This window comes from Varanus komodoensis, unplaced genomic scaffold (genome assembly GCF_004798865.1).
Source record: "Varanus komodoensis strain SLA01 unplaced genomic scaffold, ASM479886v1 scaffold10, whole genome shotgun sequence".
NCBI lineage: Eukaryota > Metazoa > Chordata > Lepidosauria > Squamata > Varanidae > Varanus > Varanus komodoensis.
The window spans coordinates 6,613,614-6,635,804 of NW_025335269.1; the positions used below are offsets into that span (position 1 = coordinate 6,613,614).

Genomic DNA, 22,191 nt, shown 5'->3' on the forward strand with positions numbered 1-22,191 from the left:
GTCTTCTTAACCACACAAACTGTGGACTGTCTTAGAAACAGATGTCCACGAGCTGGCTCAGTTCACACTGTAGTGAGTTAGTACCTGCATAGCGTTGGGAAACTGGAATCCAGGAAGCCAAAACTTGAAAATCAATTGGATTTTCACCCTCCTCTTGGATTTCTTACCCACCCCTCAAAGGAGAAGTCAAAGGGTCAAAGCCTCATTTTAAAAAGGAAACTCATAAATCCATCTGCCCAGCAGTCATTAGCTGCCTATCCATTCTGCTTGGAGTGATGGGCAGGCCTTGACCCTTGGAAGCAGGAATTCTTGCAATTTCTTTCAAGGGATTTAGAATACGTGAGCTGGAAAGAGCTCTGGTGTCTACTTTTTTGCAGGCCTCAGTGAATTTTGTAAAATTAAGTTGATTAACAGTTTCAGGCCTCATGATCACATCCGTATTCCCATCCCCTTTCTGTCCCATAATCCAAGCAATTAAAATGGCTCTGTTAAAATTCAGCATCTCAAGTACAATTGCTGCCTAAACTGTAGATAAATCCAGAAAGAAAGTAGAATTCTCCACCTCATCAAGAGAAAGAAAAAAAGCAAACTCTCTTTTCCTTCATTATCACTTTCCCCTCACCCATTCACCTTTGTGTATGTAAAAACAAATCCATAGAAATATTGAAAAATGAGACACATATTCAACTGATTGAACCAATCTGGAACACCTTCAGAGACCTTTGGATGAAGAAAAAATGGCCTTGAGGATTATCAGATGTTACATGTCATAAATACTGCTTGAGTATATCAATTTCTGAAGGAGAAGAGATGGGAAAGAAGAAAAATGGTATGTTGAGCTTTTCCATCTGTTGCCCCTCTATTAAGTTCACTGCAAAAGCAACTTTAGAGCATGAAAGAAAACTGTTGCTTTATCTAAATATACTCTCAGGGCTTTAGATGAGTATTTTTTTTGTTTCTGCAGCAGTGATGATAGATCCCTGGGTTAAATTCCTTTGTATTAATTTATGCTGATAGCCTTGATTGTAGTTAATAATTGTTGCATTATTAACAGTGTAGAGTCAGGATTTTAGTCTGGAAATCAAGTCAGTGTATGCCTTTCCAGTGTACAAACAAAAAGCAAAACAAAGCCAACCTGTAGCTTCATGGCTTTCAGCTTGAGGGTAATTTAGAGGAAACCTGATTCAATAGTTGCTGTATAACTCTAGATGAATGTATGCCATGATTTTTGTTTTGTATTGTATTTTGTATTTGTATCATATTTTTTCCTACTGAAATTTTATGTCTTGCTCTAGACAGTCCTTTATAATGCAGATATTTATTGCTACTTCACAGCTAATAAAAACCCCTCTAGCAAGCTTATCTATTAGCCTCTGTTCACTTAAAGACTGTTGAATTCAAACTGAAAGTGTCTTTCCAGTCTTTCTCTTTCAGTAGTCCTGAGGCTCCACCCTCAGGGTGGCTCCTGCTGATGGAGAGCCAGCTGACAAGACCTATGCAAACCCTCTTACAGGGTAGCTTATCTCTCCCAATGCCTCATCACAGGGTGAGGGGCTGGGCACAGGAACTGCACTTCTTCCTTCCTGTATCCCCTCCTGTCCTTTCCAAAACATGTCTCCTCTCATAGTCAGCCTGGGAAACTGTGGGCAGCTACCTTGATGAAGCTTCGAGGCTTCTGACCCCCTTTGATCCTCCTCCCTCCCATCACCTCTTCTTCCATGTCCTCTTCAGAATCCAATAACTCAGGCCCTTGGAAAGTCAGCGAAGAGTGAGTGCCTGGCCCACTCACTACAATTGACCTGGTAGAACCAGAAGATATTTTCATCCTTGGTCTCCTGGCCAGTTTGACCTGGCTGTGTAATTCTGTCTTCTAGCTACCTGACTGACATTCAAAGCAGTATCTTCCTTTCTGAATAAATTTAGCATCCTCCAATCAGTTTCCTTGTTCCTTCCACCTCCTACTTTCATAAGGATATGCCTTCCTTGAGAGGGTGGCTCCATCCAGTAATGTCCTTATGCCTGATATTTTGGGGTCTCCTACCCCAACATCATAGCTCACTCCATTCAGCAGTGTCTCCTGATTTTCTTTGTAGCATTTTCAGAAGGATGGAATGGCTGCTCAGGGAGTAGTGGGCAAGAAAGCCCACCTTCCTCAGTGCAAGTCATCCAGCTTAAATCTGGATCCAGTCCAACCTGGTTTGTTTTGCTTTAAACCCCATGTATGTAGCCATTATGTGCATAAATCAAACTATATTACATGCTCAGTAATACTTAGTGCAAAATGGAATGGGAGTAGCCTTCAGCGGCCAAGGAACAGAAGGCTCTCTGCTTTCACCACTGCCCTTTTCTGTGTTCACTCCAGTTTATTGAATTTCAGCCCCATCTTCATGGCTGCCTTCCTCTGTTCTCTGTTGCCCCATTTCTGAGAAAAGTGACTTTGCAGTATTTTTAGGTACATAAAGCTTGGAATTTTTATTTTTACAGCACTGCCAAACCGCCTCCCTGTTGGAGAATCTGTTCTAAGTCACCATGCCCCAGTTAATGAGTCAACATAGTAGTATTCCACATGTATCAGAAGCCCTGGAAATTTCTCCTTTCTGATCCAGGGTGCATGTCTTCTAAGTTAGGGATTAACAATGGAAGGCCCCATAGTTAAATCTGCCCCCTCTCACTTCACATACGTGTGCGTGGAAACACCATACCACTAACCTAGAGGCAAGAGAGGTCTGTGAAGGGCATAATGCTTGTATGGCACCCCAATGGGACTTACTAGTAATAAACCTTGACTAATCAATGTGAAAGAGTGATTACCTGCTCCCCCCATCCCGTCCCGTCTCCTCTTTAAGTGGTCCCTCTGTTTGAAACCAGTTTCTGTCCATGGTACTAAAGCTTCCCATCTCTTAGCCCACAATTTGGTGGCATCCTCTATTCTTTGAAAATCTAGTGTGCAGTCCAGGACCACATGTGCAGTAGCTTCATCATTCTTGCATGTATAGCTGCAGCATATCTGCTGATACCCAGAAAAAGAAGCCAACTCCCTTCCTGTTCTGCATTACAGCTCTCCCTCTCAAACTCACAGCCACATTGGAGAATTTACCTGAGTTCAAAGTTTTGCAGGTGAGCAGAAGATAGGAAAGGAAGAAGGCTCTGTTGGTCCTTTCAAATACCTGTGTATGTTCAAGGAAGGTTGGGGGAGGGGGTTAATCTTTCTTTTTTAAAAATTCAGTAAATACAGATGCAAGCATACATTGCTAATATATAAAATTCTGGTTACAATTCTGGTAACCAATTGGTTACAGTCATCAATGCCAAATTTGGATTATTATTTATTTCCACAGAAGGCATTCAGGATGACCAAGGATTATTTTAGACATCTTGTAACTGAAGAAAAAGTAATTACTTGTTGTCTAACTGGGCATGATATTAGCACTGTCAATGTTTTCAAAAGTGAATGAAAGACCAGTGGTTCAGTTTTGACCAAGTTTTTTTTAATCATGTAATTTGTTTTGTTTTGTTTATTTATTATATTTATATCTTGCCATTTTTCCTTTCAGGGAACTCAAGGCAGCTAATTCTCCTTCTCTTTTCAGTCTTATCCTCACAACAACCCTGTGAGCTAGGTTGGGCTGAGAGTCTGTAGCTGGCAAAATCTTACCCAGTTAGTTCCATCTCCTGAGTCCAGTCCCACACTCTTTACCACAAACCACTCTGGAAGAAAATTTTAGTAAAGATAGTGCTAGTATAGACACTAGCTCATGTCTGCAAGCCAAACAGTTTGCTGTGTGGAGTTCCATGCAACTTGCTTTAATGAGCAAATTTAATAAGCCCCTTTTACTTGAATAAAAAGCAGCTACTGGAAGGAGTAGAATTAAGGGTTGGTGGTGAAGGAGGTAAAATTTTCTCATCTGGCCTTTCCCTCCTGAAGAGCCCCCCCCCCCCCATTCAACCTGTTCAAGCTACTCTTCTCCATGTGGGTGAAATGACATGAAGACCTGCATATTTTCTTCTTTAGTGGGACAACTGACCTGGGAGAGGGGCTCTTCAGGAGGAAAAAGTCAGCAAAAACAAGGTTAAACCTTTCCACTGTTGCTGCTGCTCTCAATTACAGCCACAAACAGCTGATTTTCATTTTTAAAAACCCCAAGCAAACTTGGGTTGGGGAGGGGGAAACCTGCATGGAACTCTGAAGTATAGTTTGGCCCTAAGTAATGCCTATTTTTTAAAACGAGAATCTGATTAGTTCAGCCATATAATAAGCATTCAGTTCTACATGTATACATGTTTGTGGCTTCATTTGAACTGGAATAAAGGTGTCTGTTATCTTTCTGGGTCTGAGTCCTTGATTCCATTATGAGGAGTGCCTAATTGCCAGTGCCAGGCTGTGTCAACAAGAATGCAATGCCCTGGGCTGCAAATGCGCCTGGTGTATGTGCAAATGGCTTGGAACAGTAATGATCACTTCACCCTCCCTTTCTTCAGGGAATCTGCAGGCTGCAGCAAAACAACTACCTGTTTGCTTTCTTGGCTGCAGTTTCTGTCTGTCCCTTGGTGCCCCAGTTAGTGCAGAAGGCTGGAAGCTCTGCCTGCCCTTTATATGGAGCATAGCCACAATGCTTTGTTTTGATTCCTGCCTTCCCCCTCATATTGGAGGCTCAAGGCAGATAATTAGAGCAGGGCAGAGCCAGGTCCAAGGGCCCGTTCCCTCTTCCAGGGCCACACCCTTCCTTGCTACAGTAATTTGGTGGCAGAGCTGCAGCAGGGTCAACACTAGGGGGCAACAAAATAGCCAAGGGTGGGCCTGGTTAAGGCATAATATCCAATTAGTTGCCTTTGTCAGCAATCCCTCCGGCTCCTTGTACTCATTGCTTCCCACCCTTTCCACTTATTCTTCCAGCTCTTTTCCTAGGAGGGAGCACCTGAAAAACTGTAAATATGCATGTACACAAACATGCATGTGCAGCCATAGATTAGGAGAGGTAGTCTCTGCCCTGAGTCAACTGGGATGGGACTGAATCGGTGGAGATCATACTTACTGTGAACATGTGCAGCCTACAAGAGTTCCCACTACCTAATAGTGTGTGTGTGTGTGTGTGAGAGGGAGAGGGAGAGGGAGAGGGAGAGAGATTCTTTCTCAGCTTTGGGCATGCATAGCAGAAGGTGGGTGTTGAGGACAGAATAGGAATTCTCTTGAAGTACTTGTGGAACCCTTTGCCCAAATGTTTCCCTAATTATAGATTCTTGGGGGTGGAGTTGGCCGGTCCAGTCAGGATGTAAATATTGTTCTGCTGCTGTCCAGCATCTCAATTGCTTGATAACACCATTTGGCCTTTGAAAGCAAAACTGTAGCCATATGCTAAGTGAAAACAGATTAACTTGAAAGGCAGTTGGATATACAATGGCATAAATGTATGGATCTGAAAAACACAGTTCCATGAAAGGTAGCTGTAGTCTGCATAGGCAGGTTCATTGCAGAGTTTACTGTTCCAGTCCTCTGATTATGGTGCAAGCAAATATTAATCACTTCCGTCTCTGGACGGCTCACAGCAAAATGTATAAATACAGCAATATAAATATAAATAAAATATATACCCCAAACAACAATAATAAACTGGATATCCCATGACTGAAATAAATAAAATTAATTATTAAAATAAATGTAACATATTAAAATAACTAATTAGAATAATTAGAATCTATTAACATTATAATAAGTATACAAATAATTTCAGTTTATTATAATACATGTATCGTACTGTGGTAGAACACTTTGAAGATTTGGGCAACCCATTTCCCCAGTAGTTTAAGGGTCACTGTAAACTTAACAAGGCACTCTTCTAAAAGTGCTTTCAACCTTACATTCCATAGCAACTTCCTTACCAGGGCCCACCTCCCTCTCCATGGTTGTCATAATTAAAGATCATAATGGTCCCAATGTTAAACAAGTCTAATCTTCAGCACTGTATTGCAGAGCAAGAGTGCAAAAGCAGGTCCTGTCCAAGTTCCCCAGCCTGTACCTCACAGACCCATCTCCATCCTTTAGCAGGGGTCCTCAAACTTTTTCAACAGGGGGCCAGTTGAAAGGTGCCAGCAGGGGGCGCGGGCCGTTGAGGGGGCACGGGCCAGGGTGGGACGGAGTGGCGTGCACGCACACATGTGGCGAGACGGGGGCAGGCCCATGGGGCGAGGCAAGGTGGGGGCGGGCAGGTGCGCACGGAAATCATTTTCCCCAAGCGATTCCAAAATGATCTCCACGCGAGCAAGCCACCGCCGGGTGCGCACACGGCAAGGTGGTGGCTTGCTCTTGCAGCTCCGTGTGAGCAAGCTGCTGCCTCGTCCTGTGCACGTGCACCCGCAGGTGGGTGGGCAGGTGCAGGGAGTCCAAAATCTCTGCGGCAGGCCAGATAAATGGGCATGGCGGGCCGGATCTGGCATGTGGGCCATAGTTTGAGGTTCCATGGTTTAGAATGTTCAGCTAGTAGTTCTGAACCGGATTTTCTTAGCCAGCAAGCAACACAGACAGTGAGTGAAGCTGGAGGTGCTTACAGTTACCTCAGCAAAATGAAATTCAGCTGTAAGTGCCTTTGGGCATCTGTCCTAAAACATTTTGCTTTTGTAGGTATTGCCACTTTTATTAAATATAAGGAAACATTTTTACAAATACAGTGGTACCTTGACTCATGAACTTAATCCATTCCAGGACGCTGGTTGTGACCCAGATTGGTGTGAGCGAAGGCAAATTTCCCCATAAGGGTCAGTGTAAATAAGGTTAATCCGTTCTGCAGCTATTTTTTTTACTCACAAAAATTTGAAGCAAAGTGACAAAGAACAACAAAGATCGTGGCCATCCCCTCTCCCCCAAGCGATTGTGCGGGGGGCGTGAGACCGATGCGGATGTGCTCGGGCAGGGAACGGGTGCAATCATGACCATCTTCCCGCCCCCCAGCACGAATGCGGCCATTTCCCTCCCCAGCACGCAATCGCGCCTGTGCAGGGAAGGCGGGTACGCTCACAATTGTCACCCAATGCAGAGTTTGCAACATGCAGCAAAATTTTATGAAATTTCTGTTCGTGACCCGATTTGGTTGCGAACTGAGGCGTTCGTGAGCCGAGGTACCACTGTATCCTAGTAAAACAAATCCCACATAATCTTCTAAATATTTTTGAATATCATATTTAAACTATATTGTGTGGTTAATTTAATTTTCCCCAGGCAAATATTTAAGTTCGAATTTTATGTAGCTTCTGAGAATACTTTTGATATAATTATGCTGCACATAAAATCGACATGGATTGCATTTTTAGTTCTATTTGCTAAATATGAGACTTCATGTACTTATTGAGGAATAATGTGCACTGGGAGAGTAAAAATGAGCCAAGCAAATATGCTAAATGTTAATCTCATTTAGGACATTGGAGCATTTTCTAGAAAACTTTCCAGAACATTTTCTAATTCTACTTTTTCTGGAAAACTCACATCACTGCCAAATGATTGTTATCAGGTGTGTAATAGAAACTAATATAATTCAATTTTCTTCATGCTGATGGGAATACAGTCTTGTGTTAAATATCATATTTTGTTGTAATATCAAAAATATACCTTCAGTTATTGGACAGTGCAGGAAGAAAGGAATCTAAAATATCAGTTTATCTTATCATAAACCTGTGCAGTTCTTGCAGAATGCAGTGTCTGTATATCTGCAGAATGCAAAGTGTTCATTTCCACTTTATCTTCCCCAGTGGCATAATGTTTGAATGAGTTCAGTATATAGTGGTCTTCCCCAACCTAGTACTCCCTAGGGATACAATACCCATCAGCCCCAGCCAGACCATGCCTAAGGGTGCCAGGCTTCACACAAATGGGATATTCAGTTCACATTCTCATAAGTTCATTGGAAGGCATTGCTTCAAGGGAAATTTGAACTTGTGCCAGGTTTGTATACTAGTTGTAATAATATTTAAATCTCTGAAGAAATGAGGATTTATGGGAGTCTGCCATCTTATGCAAAGTAATGGAATGAAATAAAATATTTTAAATCTGAAGCCTGTTTCAGAGAGATTTCTGTTTATACTGATAAAATCATAAGCTCAGGGTACTGATCCAGAAGAGAATTTCTCCTGCATCAACAGAAACTTGCTTACACTTGTCACTTCTCATTTGAAACTGCAGTTTCATATCATCAGTTATATTTTTATCGTGCAAAAAAAGGCTTAATATACTCCAGATGTGCAATTGACTGAAGAAAAGTTCAAACCACCATGCAAATAATATATTCCATGCAAACTGTGTACCACAAATAATGGGGCATGTGGGTAGCAATGGATGGTGTGAGCATTTTGAATTTGGATGCAACAAGAGCCAAAGGTTGGGGTGGTGGTTGTTTTTAAAAAATGGATTATTGTAATGCATATGTATGAATCAAAAAGAATAAAACCCTTCTGATTTATATCTTGATGTAAACGTTACAGTTAAAACATTACTTTCTTGAATTGTGCATATTAGGAATACCATTTAAGGGGAGTGTATGGAAGGTTATTCTACATCTGTTTTGGAAAATTAGTTTGAAAAGCTGGGGATGTATAAAATAATACAGGCAGTCCCCAGGTTACGAACAAGTTTTGTTCCTGAGAAAATGGAAATTTGTCTTTAAGTCAAATTTGCATGTAACTTGGATCACATATAGTCAGCCCTCCATATCTGTGGGGGTTAGGGGTGCAAGACTCTGTGAATGTGGAAAAGGTGTAAATATCTCTAGGCCCAACCCTCTGCCCAAACTCACCAGTGCCCCCTTTTTGTAGCAAGGAAATGACAGAAAAATTTCCCTCTCTGTATGGGTGGGGCATCTCTCTCCCTCCCTGGTGAAAATTGTGTTCCATAGTAATTTTGTTAAAAATTAATAGACTTTATGGCCGTTCATTCATAAGTATGGGTTGTTCATAATTCAGTCGTTCGTAACTTGGGGACTGCCTGCACACATTTCTTAGGAGCACTTACTTCTCTGGGTATTGTGTTGGATGTGAAAGTTACTCTAACAATGTTCTTGATGAGTCTCTGAGAGCAGTGGTGTTTCAGGGACCTTACTACATTTCAATGTTTCCCATCCAAGGTTATAGGAACTTCTATGACCTAAGAAGGGGCAAGCTGACATTGCATCCATCTAACTCCCCCTCACAGCTGCTGTGGAAAGTACTGCAGCAGTTGCTTTCTGAGGCCACAACAGCAACCTTGGATGACCTCATGGAAGTAGAAAAGGGGTTGTTCCAGTGACTGAGAATGGGAAAGGAGAAGCTGGGATCTACAGGATTTATTTGTGTGCGTGCATGCTTAGGAACAGTATTCAGGACATAGGATTTTAGGACACCTCAGAACGCTGAGCCTTCCAACTGTTGGGCAGAAATCCTGTAGGATTACATCCTAAAATACATGCATGTGTACCCCTGCCCCCAAAAGATGAAAAATCTGGCTGCTGATGCAGAATGTTGTCAACTTGGTCATGACAGGATTCTTTTTTCATTCTAATAGTCATGAAAAAATTATTGGAATTGGAGTTCTGTAGCAGCTGTGTCTACTGGATTGTGAAAAGTCTGTGAAAAAGGCTTGAGAAGCAAAGTGGGGGATGTTACTAAGGTTATCAAGGTTTTTTGTTTCCTGACCCTCTTGAACTGAATCTAAATGGGTTGCATGCATCCTCCCTTTTCCCTGCCTGTACTGCACAGCTGATGACAGGCACAGACTGAGTGTGGCAACTGAAGGAAGGCTACTGGGAGGATGGGAGAAGGCCAGTTCACATTGATCAGAAACACCATGACTTCAGTGGTGCCTAAAAAGCAGGGTTGTACAATCTTTCTGGCCCTGGGGGCTGCATCAAGTGTCTGCAGTGGTGGCAGAGGCTACTTAGAAACATAGAAACAGAGCGAGTCAGAAGGGGTCACCCGGGCCATCTAGTCTGACCTCCGGCAGTAGCCGGCTCCGCCCACCACGTGCATGTCCACCTGCTCCTCACCCCCTTGCTCAGTCACTCAGAGACAGATGCATGCACCAACTTGCTTAAAGGAGCCCCTGCTTAATTGTGGCTAACCCAAGAAACCCAATCTTGACTAAGCATAGACCCCTTAACTAGCAAGCTTCATGGCTACATGAGAACCACTCATCCATGTTATCAAGCATGAAGTGATCTGACGTAAACCAAGGAGTTGTGGATCTGATCAGTCACTTAGATGAAAGACAATAGAGAACCTCATGTAGGAGCTGGATATAAATATTATATATACTTTTTAAAAGTCATAAAAATGCTCCCTGTGCTCTTTGTATAGAGTTCTCAACTAGGAAGTATATATGGAAATTACCTGATCATGGATCTCCACCCTCAGCCATACACAGATGTGGGACAGCACACAAATCACCAGGCCACCTGAACCAGTGTTAACCAGTTTCATTGCTTTTCATTACTGTGTAGTGGAAAGTTTTGGTAGCAACATACATAAAGGTAGTAATCAAATACTGCTGTGTGTGTTTCTGAATGCAGGGAAGATTTTTGAATAAATCTTGGGGCGGGGCAGAACCTAAGAGAAAACTTAGGGTAAGAATTTTCGCTGTTGCATTTGTGGGTGACAGGCTGTTGCAAGTTGCAGCTGGGATACCCATCTGGCTAGATTACCAATCAGTTGGGTGCTGGTGTGGTGTGATGGTTCAAGCGTTGAACTGGGGTTTGGAAGATCTGGGTTCAAGTCCGTACTTGTCCATGAACCTTACTAGGTGATTTTGGACCAGTCATGGGCTCCCAATCTAACCTACCTCACAGGGTTCTTGTGTTCCTTCAAGAGGAAAAAAAGTGGTATGTAAATGTAAAATAATGGTCATGTATAATGAATATCATATTTAAATTTCTATTTAGCAAGAAGTGTAAATTAAAGCAGAGTGTATTGAAAGCACTCTGACCATTTGTTGCTTTGTTGTTTCACTTATAACGCCACTTGGTAATTTGCACTAAATTAAGTGGCTTCTCCTTCATGGATCACTGCCTTGTCGTAGTGAAGGGGCTTGCATAGCTCAATGAAGCTATGAGCCATGCCGTGCAGGGCCACCCAAGACGGACAGGTCATAGCAGAGAGCTCTGACAGAACGTGATCCACTGGAGAAGGAAATGGCAACCCACTCCAGTATCTTTGCCATGAAAACCCCATGGACAGTACCAAAAGGCAAAAAGATATAAGGCCAGAAGATGAGCCCCTCAGGTCGGATGGTGTCCAATATGCTACTGGGGAGGAGCAGAGGGCTATATTAGTAGCTCCAGAAAGAATGAAGTGACTGGGTCAAAGCCGAAAGGACACTCAGTTGCAGATGTATCTGGGGGTGAAAGGAGAGTCCGATGCTGTAAAGATCTATACTCCATAGGAACCTGGAATGTAAGATCCATGAATCAAGGCAAGCTGGATGTGGTCAGACAAGAGATGACAAGACTGATCATCGACATCTTAGGAATCAGTGAACTAAAATGGACAGGAATGGGTGAATTCAATTCAGATGACCATCAGGTATACTATTGCGGGCAAGAATCCCTCCGAAGAAATGGAGTAGCCTTCATAGTCAATAAAAGAGTAGGAAAAGCAGTACTGGGATACAATCTCCAAAATGACAGAATGATCTCAGTTTGAATCCAAGGCAAACCATTCAACATCACAATAGTCCAAGTCTATGCCCCAGCCACTGGTGCTGAAGAGGCTGAAGTTGACTGGTTCTATGAAGGCCTACTACACCTTCTAAAATTAACTCCAAAAAATGATGTCCTTATCATCATGGGGGATTGAAATGCTAAAGTAGGAAGCCAAAAGATAACTGGAATACCAGGCAAGTTTGTCCTTGGAGTACAAAATGAAGCAGGGCACAGGCTGGTAGAATTTTGTCAAGAGAGTACGATGGTCATGGCAAACACTCTTTTCCAACAACCCAAGAGACGACTGTACACATGGACATCACCAGACGGTCGACACAGAAATCAGATTGACTATGTGCTCTGCAGCCAAAGATGGACAAGCTCTATACAGTCAGTAAAAACCAGACCAGGAGCTGACTGTGGCTCAGATCATGAGCTTCTCGTTGCAAAATTTAGGCTTAAGTTGAAGAAAGTAGGGAAAAGCACTAGGCCACTCAGGTATGACCTAAATCATATCCCTGATGAATATACAGTAGAGGTGACAAATAGATTTAAGGAATTAGATCTGATAGGCAGAGTGCCTGAAGAACTATGGACGGAGGTTCGCAACATTGTACAAGAGGTAGCAACTAAAACCAACCAAAAGAAAAAGAAATGCAAGAAAGCAAAATGGCTGTCTGAGGAAGCTTTACAAATAGCTGAGGAAAGAAGGGAAGCGAAAGGTAAGGGAGAAAGAGAAAGATACACCCAATGGAATGCAGAATTCCAGAGAATAGCTAGAAGAGATAAGAATGCCTTCTTAAATGAACAGTGCAAAGAAATAGAAGGAAACAATAGAATAGGGAGGACCAGAGATCTCTTCAAGAAAATTGGAGATATGAAGGGAACGTTTCATGCAAAGATGGGCATGATGAAGGACCAAAATGGCAGGGACCTATCAGAGACAGAAGAGATTAAGAAGAGGTGGGAAAATTACACAGAAGAACTATACAGGAAAGAGTTTAACGTCCCTGATAACCATGATGGGGTGGTCACTGACCTCGAGCCAGACATCCTGCAATGTGAAGTCAAATGGGCCTTAGGAAGTCTGAGCAACAACAAAGCTAGTAGAGGTGACAGTGTTTCCACTGAGCTATTCAAAATCTTAAAAGACGATGCAGTAAAAGTCTTACACTCAATATGCCAGCAAACTTGGAAAACTCAACAGTGGCCACAGGATTGGAAAAGGTCAGTTTACATTCCAATTCCAAAGAAGGGCAATGCCAAAGCATGTTCAAACTACCGCACCATTGCACTCATTTCACATGCTAGCAAAATTATGCTCAGAATCCTACAAGCTAGGCTCCAGCAGTATGTGGACCGAGAACTACCAGAAGTACAGGCAGGATTTCGAAGAGGGAGAGGAACTAGAGATCAAATTGCCAACATACGCTGGATCATGGAGAAAGCTAGGGAGTTCCAGAAAAACATCTACTTCTGCTTCATTGACTATGCTAAAGCCTTTGATTGTGTGGATCACAACAAATTGTGGCAAGTTCTTAAAGAGATGGGAGTACCAGACCATCTTATTTGTCTCTTGAGAAACCTATATGTGGGCCAAGAAGCAACAGTGAGAACTCGACACGGAACCACTGATTGGTTCAAAATCGAGAAAGGAGTTTGGCAAGGCTGTATACTGTCGCCCTGCCTATTTAACTTATATGCAGAGCACATCATGAGAAAGGTGGGGCTAGATGAATCACCAGTTGGAATTAAGATTGCTGGGAGAAATATCAACAACCTCAGATATGCAGATGATACCACTGTCATGGCAGAAAGTGAAGAGGAACTAAAGAGCCTCTTGATGCGGGTGAAGGATGAGAGTGCAAAAGTTGGCTTGAAACTCAACATTAAGAAAACTAAGATCATGGCATCCGGTCTTCTCACTTTCTGGGAAATAGATGGGGAAGAAATGGAGGTAGTGACAGGTTTTATTTTCCTGGGCTCCAAGATCACCGCAGATGGGGACTGTAGCCAAGAAATTAATAGATGCTTTCTCCTGGGGAGGAAAGCTATGACAAATCTAGACAGCATAGTAAAAAGCAGAGACATCACCCTGCCAGCAAAAGTGTGTATAGTCAATGCTATGGTTTTCCCAGTTGCAATGTATGGCTGTAAAAGTTGGACCATAAGGAAGGCTGAGCACCGAAGAATTGAGGCCTTTTAATTGTGGTGCTGGAGGAGACTCCTGCAAGTCCCTTGGACCACAGGGCAATCAAACCAGTCAGTCCTAGAGGAGATCAACCCTGACTGCTCTTTAGAAGGCCAGATATTGAAGATGAAACTCAAATACTTTGGCCACCTTATGAGAAGGAAGGAGTCCCTGGAGTAGAGCCTAATGCTGGAAACAATAGATGGCAAAAAAAGAAGGGGACGGCAGAGGATGAGGTGGCTAGATGGAATCACTGAAGCAGTTGATGTGATTTTAAGTGGACTCCTTGGGATTGTGGAGGACAGGAAGGCCTGGAGGAATGTTTTCCATGGGGTCGCGATGGGTTGGGCACGACTTCAGAACTAACAACAACAGCAACAAAGTGGCTAAAGGTTTTAGTCATTCAAAAACTTCCATTATATATGTGTACTCTTCCATTTCAGTAGAGTTTGCTTTAGTGTCTCTGAGTGCTCAGCTGAAAGAGACGATAAAAGATGAACCTGTCTTGTCTTGTGAATTGTCCATGATATGTTGAAAACATGACTATTTGTTTTAGCTCTTTGTCATCATCAGCATTATGGCTCTTCCCCTCTTTCTTGTTCATAAGAACGAGTTAATTCCTTAGCTGAGAAAGGAAGCATGTACTCATTTGTATTTCAGGAAAGCCTGCCAACATCCAAGGGAGCACAGTAATCTGAACAAAGAGAAAGAGATTACATTAGAAGCTATTTAAAGACAGAGGCTGGGTTCATACATAAGGACAACTGAGTTTGCTCAGTTTATTTGTTTGTTGTTTTAAACAACAGCAGTCCTAAGTTGTCAAGACCAAGCCAGCATGCTAGTTTATGCTGGTTGTTTGCTCCCACTTACCAGGAGCAGCTAACAACCCTGGATTCCAGGTCTGGCTTGTCAGGAGAGAAAGAAGCTAGAGTCCTGGATTTGGACATCCTATTAGACAACCCAAGGATGAAACATCCTTCGTTGGCCTAGTCTCCCTAGTGTTTGAAAACAGAAGCATAGGTTGTCATCATGTATGAACTGTGCCAATAAAATTCATTATTGGGTCAAATATATATTTTAGCCCCAGACTAGTAGCACCTGAAGCATGTGAAAACATCAGTGTTTCTAAACTGATCTTGGTAATTTCACAATGTGCCAGTGGAAGTTAGGAAAATAATGATGTACTGGGACATAAAAGATTCAATTAGATACTCAAAAAGGGTACAAGAATGAATAGAGTACTTCTGTATTTTCAAGGGTGGAGTGACTGCGGCTTTGTCCCAACATGCTATATGGCAATCTGACTTTATTACCCAGCACAATCTAATCTGCGTAACTCCTTATTCCTTCTTCAACCCATTACAAGCAGTAGATGTGTCAGCTTCTATGATGGCTGTAGCAACATCTTTTCCTGTCCTTTTTACCATCTTTCCCCCTTTTGCTTAATAGCCAGCCTGAAGAAAGGCTCTGATGCAATTGAAAATCGATCACTGGTTAGTTCTAATTATCTGTTGGAAGTTTTTATAATGGACCACCAGAGGTACTTGTGTGTGTTTTTTTTTATAAATGTCTTTAGTTTAAATTGGAACATATATTGAAAATAAAAAAAAAACTCTGTCATCTGTTCTGCCATACCTGCAGAAAGATGGTCATGAAAGACAGTAGCATCTTTGTGGTAGCCTTTTGTTCCCATAATGACAATAAAATAAACCACTTCTGGAAAACCAACTCCCCATGCTTTCTGTGTTTATAACATCGTTTAATCATACTGCTGTAAATTGGGTTCAGCTAATTTAAGATAGTTGACTTTTTTCTCTTCCCCCTTCCTCAGAATGTAGGCAGGAGAAATATTTTTTTTAGAAAATGTTACTATTGAATTACATGTTAATTTCCCCTCATGAAACTCTTTTGTGGTTTAGTAGAACTTGGGCAGTGCTCAGGAATCCCTCTTCAGTAAAAACAGGGTTAGTGGTAGGATTCATTCCTGTGCCATGTTTGGGGGCAGGACTCAAATAAAGGAAAGAATATGGTTATTTTATTTAGTACATTTGTTTGCTTCCTACGAGTTTAAAGTTGTTTACCAGAACCCTCCAAGGCCACCTCCTGAAGCCTCAGTTTGACAAAAGACCCCTTAAGACAGGGGTCCTCAAACTTTTTAAATAGGGGGCTAGTTGAAAGGTGCCAGGGATGGGCGTGGGCTGCCAAGGCAAGGGGGGGGGCGCGTGCAGAAATGCAGGGGCATGTGTGCGCAGATATCCTTTTCTCCGAGCGAGTCCAAAATGATCTTGCGAGCAAGCTGGCGCCTCACCATGCTCACACATGCATGTGTGGCAAGCTATGGCAGACCGGATCAATGGACATGGCAGGTCGGATCCAGCCCGCGGGCTGTAGTTTGAGGGCCCATGCCTTAAAGGGAAGCATTTGGGCCTGGGTAGCTCTCTAAAAAGGTTGCATACCTGCATCCTTCCACTTCAGGTGATGGGATTTCTGAATTGTTGCTGGATGTGGCACTTACCAGCAGCATTTTAAGCTTTGAGGAGACTGAGGAAAGGCCACCACTATCATCCAGCGTAAAGCATTGGCCAGAAAATAAAATGGCTCACTGAACGATGCCTTCCTGACACCTGGCATGCCCGTAGCTCACCGTTATAACAATCTGTGCCCGTTGCTACCTTTGCAGTAGCTTCTCCCTCTCTATCATTCCACTTGGGAAGTCCAGCTTGCCTCAGATCACATGCTGGACTCCAAAGGCACCAAACACCATTTAAAACCCAGTCTGTGGTGATTCCATGTTGTTCTAGCTGTATCCTACTTCGCTGTCTCTCTCGAGCTTCATAAATTTCTGGGAATGCCTTCCCTCCCATTAATACATTTTGGCTCTGGCTCTCCACAGAGGATCCCAAAGAAGAATCAAGCACTAAAGCACTTCTGATAGGACTGAAGTTTCCAACATTCTGTCCGTTCATGGCCATAATGTGCCTGAGAATACGTTGCTTAGTACCTGCCAGCATCCCTGATTTTTGTTTCATTTTTTTTTTTACAAGGAAAGTGCACCATCTTTATTTTGGTTCAAGCGAAAGGTTTGTGTCAGACCCCACCTCTAACTTGTGCTTAGTTTCTTAGGCAAGTTACATTATTTTAGCCTCACCTTTTGGTTTCTGGGTAATGAGCATTTTATTTATTTATTTAAAACATTTGTATCCTGTCCTTCATGAGAGCATCTCAGGACGGCTTACAAGCTTAAAACCAACAATGATAAAAACAATCGATAATACAATAGATAATAAATAGTAATAATAAATATAATCAATAAAATGCAATCAAGTTAAAAATGAATAAATCATATTAAAAAGTGACTGTTAACTTCCAAAATCGCTGATTCTTAAAATAACGTTCAAATAAAAGGTTTTTCACCTGGCGCTGAAAAGAATATAGCATGGATCCTCAAACTATGGCCTATGGGCCAGATCCGGTCTGCTATGCCCGTTTATCTGGCCCAGCGCAGAGGATTTGGACTCCCTGCGCCCACTCACCTGCCTGTGGGCTCACGCGGAGCTGCACAAGCAAGCCACCACCTCGCCGTGCACACCTGGTGGCGGCTTGCTCGCGTGGAGATCATTTTGGAATCGCTTGGAGAAAATGATCTCCACGCGCACGTGTCTGCCCCCACCTTGCCTTGCCCCACGTGTGCACGCACCCCACCCCAGCCCCTCACCGGCCCACGCCCCCCGCCGGCACCTTTCAACTGGCCCCCTGTTGAAAAAGCTTGAGGACCCCTGAAATTTAGGCTCGGTACCAGGCAAACCCCTCTGGGGAGCGCATTCCACAGTCTGGGCGCCACCACAGAGAAGGCCCTACTCCGAGTAGACATCTTCTTTACCTCCTTCAGAGAGGGTTCCCGGAGCAGGGTCTCTTCTGCAGATCTTAAAGGGCTTGAGGGCATATAAGGAGTCTCTGCTGCTCATTTTGCAAGCAGTTGGACTGACCCATGGCACTCATTTTATTAATGGGTACTCGTTCTCCCTTTGGAGACCCATTTGGTGAGAGTGCCTCACACTTGCTCAAAATCCTAAATGCCAGAAATGCCAAATTCCACTGACTCACGAACTTGGAGGTGTGCAAGCAGGGCAGGAAACTCAGCTCTTGTCTGTCACCCAGGGAGCTACACAGATGCAGTTCTACTTTGTTGTGATTTTACCCTTGTTAATGGATTACATCTCTTTACCCAAACTGCTTGCTATTTGATTATTATTCTTAACATTTTCCAAAAGATTTTGCTGCAATCTGTTTGACTAAATGTGAACTGTATAATTTGATAAAATGCAGTTGTGCATTCTCATTCCCAGGTTCCCAAGAGGATGGCCTTTTGGGTGGACGAAGCAGGAAGTTAAGCCTTGGACAGTATGACAATGATGTCCTAGCACAGCCACTGTACACCAAATGTGGGCGGACAAAATCTGTTGCCACTGACCACCTTGAAAGTCCAGGATCATTTGTCCCTGGAAGGGAGACTAAAGAGGTAAGCAAGTGTTATTTGAAGGAAAAATAATGAAGCGTTGGGCATGCTTGGCCCTTGCCTCTGCTTTATTTTTCAGCTACTGGCATAACAAATTCCTTTTTGTGTGGGTATGTGTTTAAAAGTACCTATGATCAAGCAAGCAGAAACTCTGTAATATTGGCATTTTAATAATATTGCCCAATGATATAGGTTTTATTCAACAATTTACTGAAATAATGTATGACAATCCTTTTGAGCACAAAAGAAATATTTGTTATTAGTAATTCATGGCCAGAGTAAACAGTGGGCGAGCAGGGCTGGGCATTTGTTGGAGACCTGCTGGAGAATATAGTCCATAGATTTCATGAATCTGTTAATGAGTGGTACTCCTTGGAAGTCTTTGTCCTGAGTATCCTTTCTGTAATATATGTTTTGATGATGTTTACATGTAAAGTCTTAATGATGTAGACTGTTTACATCAGTTTAATTATGATGTAATTGAAAAGGAAATGTGCTTTGCATCCTCTCAAGGGCACTACCTTCTTTTATTCATGTATCTAACGGCAAATGGGGCAAGGAGATCCCCCTAATAATCATCCCTTGTCCAAGGGGGACCAGAAAGACTTGGAACCAGCTCTGTTGTTTTCTCTGTGGATGTAGGAATATGCAAAGTTGGCAGTGGGATTAGTGGCTGTTTCTCTGGCTTGATTGACAGTTTTGTTGCATGCTTCCATTTACTAGATGCTTAAGGGGCGCTGAGATTTTTCCAAATTAAGAACAAGTAAAGGAAATATGTTAGAAGCATGCATACACTTGTAAAAATTGTATTTCTGCCACATTTCCTTTTTCCATTTTAGATGGGCACTGTACACTACCAGGAGGACCTGGATGATGTAGATGGCCCTGTCTTCTCACCAAGCAAGATTGGAAATGAATCAGTCCCAGCCACGCCAGCATTTCCAGTTTCACCAGAGACTCCTTATGGTGCGTGGGCAGTAGATCTTTTAAAATGACAGCTTATTTACTCCTTACTAGTTTATTTACTCCTTATCTTATATTTATAACAAGCAGTTTAATTGCCTTTCTTGTGCAGTGAAAACCCCCCCGCATTACCAGCAACTGAGTCCACCTGGTCATCAGAGCAGTGTCCCCTCTGAGATATACAGAACTGCCCTTGGTAAGAACAAAGCTGACCTTTTCAGTGCGATAAAGTCCAGCCCATATAAGAGGCATTCACAGTATTCATTTTACCACTGATGTCTTCTTGAAGCCTTTCATATTGAATATGTTCATAATGCCTCTCCCTTGCATGGAATAGAAGAGGAACTTTGCATGGACCTCTGCTTTCATTAAGATATAATTCGTAATGATAATTAGAATTATTTGGCTGCACTAGCTATGTGTGTGTTTTGTAAAGTAGCTGCAGCTTCTTAAGCTGTTTAATAGTCTGGAAAGCAAAGCCAGCAGGGTTGTTTGGCAATCCCTGTTTTTAATAATTTTTTGAAACATGTTTTTTGGATTTTTATTATACCTGCTTTGGTTTTTATCTTAAAGACAACTTAGAAATAATGATAGATCAATAACAGATTGATAGGTAGCAGGGTGGCAAAATACAAAAGCACATAAACCTCCTTAACAGTCATGCAGAATAGGGGATTTTTCAGCAGGTGTGACAAGCTGCACCTGCAAAAATTCCTGGAGTCCTACCTTCTTTGTATCTGATTACTTGAAATATCCAAGCATGTAGCAGTAATAATAATAATAATAATAATAATAATAACAATAACAATAACAATAACAATAATAATAATAATAATAATCCCATTGCAGAGTGAGAGGTTTGGTTCAGATCAGATGCTATTGCCCTTTCCGTCAGTTAAAATGCTTAACCATTTACAGAGAAATCCATGCCAATGTAAACATATTCCTAGGGTTGGCTTTTGCTAATGAGCAACATTTTAGGTAACTGTCTTTTGGGCAAGTCTGAAGCTTGATGAAAACAAAAGCTACGCATTCGACTTTTCCTGCTCATAACATTTTTGAGGGCAGTCTGCAAATTCATTCATTTGGTTTCATATGTAATATAATCATGCTAATCACTGAATCATTCCATTGTATGCTTGATTTCTTTAAAATATTGCCCTCAGTGTTCTAAAGCCTATTTACAGAAGGTTCTGTGTGCACACATGTATGTGTGTGTGTGTGTGTGTGTGTGAGAGAGAGAGAGAGAGAGAGAGAGAGAGAGAGAGAGAGAGTTAAAGTAGTAATATTATTTAATGTATTTGCATGTGATATATGCAATATAATTTCACAACTCATAATATTACTATTCAGCTAGTAGAATGGGGGCATGATTTAATAAAAACAAGTAACAGAAAGCTGGGTATTTCCCTAGTAAATAGGTACCAGCTGCTATTCATGTTTGGTTACATTGTAAGTGTGCTCCTTTATAGGAAAGAAGTAGAGTTGTTCGTAGGTTTCTATTACAGGCACTGGACAGAATTTCCCAGTATTCTTTGTGGGACATGTTGATAACTTTTTGATTTGTTTCTGATGGTATTTTTCCCTTCATTGACAAAAACATGTTTGTCAGACATATTATGACCTGTACAAGTTCAGTCAAGCCAGACTGTTTTCTATTTCTGCATACCAAACTATGCTGTCACATAGTAGTGAAAGTGGCTTGGGGAAGAAAAACAGAACACAGCAGCTAGAATATTTCTCTGATGCGCTCCTTAACAGATAGCTAGACATTTTAAAAATACTGTTTTATTATTATTATTATTATTAGAACATTTCTATGCCGCCCCTTGCCGAAGCCTCGGGGCGGCTTACAACACAATAAAATACAATACAATACAAAAATAGCAATATAAAATTAAAATTAATAATATAAAATAAATAAAAAATATAAACGATATAAAAGGAGTTAGAAAAGTTATAAAAGAAAAGAAAAGAAGTTGCCCTGGCCAGATAAATAAGTAAATATTGTTAACAATTAAAATGACATTTAAATAAAAAGGTCTTCACCTGGCGCCGAAAAACAAATAACGACGGCGCCAGGCGGACCTCTCTGGGCAGCATATTCCATAGATTGGGCGCCACCACAGAGAAAGCCCTCCTCCGAGTACCTACCCTCCTAATTTCTTTCACAGAGGGTTCCCGGAGAAGGGCCTCTCCCGCAGATCTCAAGGGGCGGTCGGGCATATATGGATGTAAGCGCTCCTTCAGGTAACCAGGTCCCAAGCCGTTTAGGGCTTTATAGGTCATAACACCTTGAATTGGGCCCGGACTTCAATGGGAAGCCAGTGAAGCTGTCGGAGGACTGGAGTCATGTGAAGATAACACCCCATCCCCGTCAGCAACCTGGCAGCTCTATTTTGAACCAATTGAAGTATCCGGACCATCTTCAAGGGAAGCCCCACGTAAAGTGCATTACAGAAGTCAAGGCAGAAAGTCACCAGCGTGTGTGTCACCATCGCCAGGCAGACGTACTCCAGGTAGGGGCACAGCTGATTAATCAGCCGAAGCTGAAGGAAAGCGCTCCTCGCCACCGCTGTTACCTGAGCTTCCAATGAAAGCTCTGGGTCAAGGAGTATTCCTAAGCTGCGGACCTTGTCCCTAAGTGGGAGTGCAACTCCATTCAGGGCCAGGTCAAATCCACCCTCTCCGAAGCCCGATCTGCCAACCAACAGGACCTCCGTCTTGTCTGGATTGAGCTTCAGTTTATTGGCTCTCATCCAGTCCATTACCTTGGCCAAGCACCGGTTCAGCACAGCCACTGCCTCACCTGGATTAGTGGAAAATGAGAGGTAGAGCTGGGTATCATCAGTACGCTGATGATACCCAGC

At 42.4% G+C, this 22,191-nt stretch overlaps 1 protein-coding gene across 9 annotated transcripts in view; it reads left to right on the forward strand.

Annotated features, from left to right (window-relative positions):
• TNS3 (tensin 3) overlaps positions 1-22,191 on the forward strand; it is a 385,864-nt gene that overhangs the window by 307,636 nt on the left and 56,037 nt on the right. For 8 of the 9 annotated variants that reach the window (XM_044453647.1, XM_044453612.1, XM_044453592.1 and 5 more), the window contains 3 exons: positions 18,189-18,361; positions 19,198-19,324; positions 19,434-19,517. In XM_044453647.1, the coding sequence (XP_044309582.1) occupies positions 18,189-18,361; positions 19,198-19,324; positions 19,434-19,517 (384 nt within the window). The remainder of the gene's footprint in view (positions 1-18,188; positions 18,362-19,197; positions 19,325-19,433; positions 19,518-22,191) is intronic. The other variant, XM_044453619.1, reaches the window with a different exon arrangement.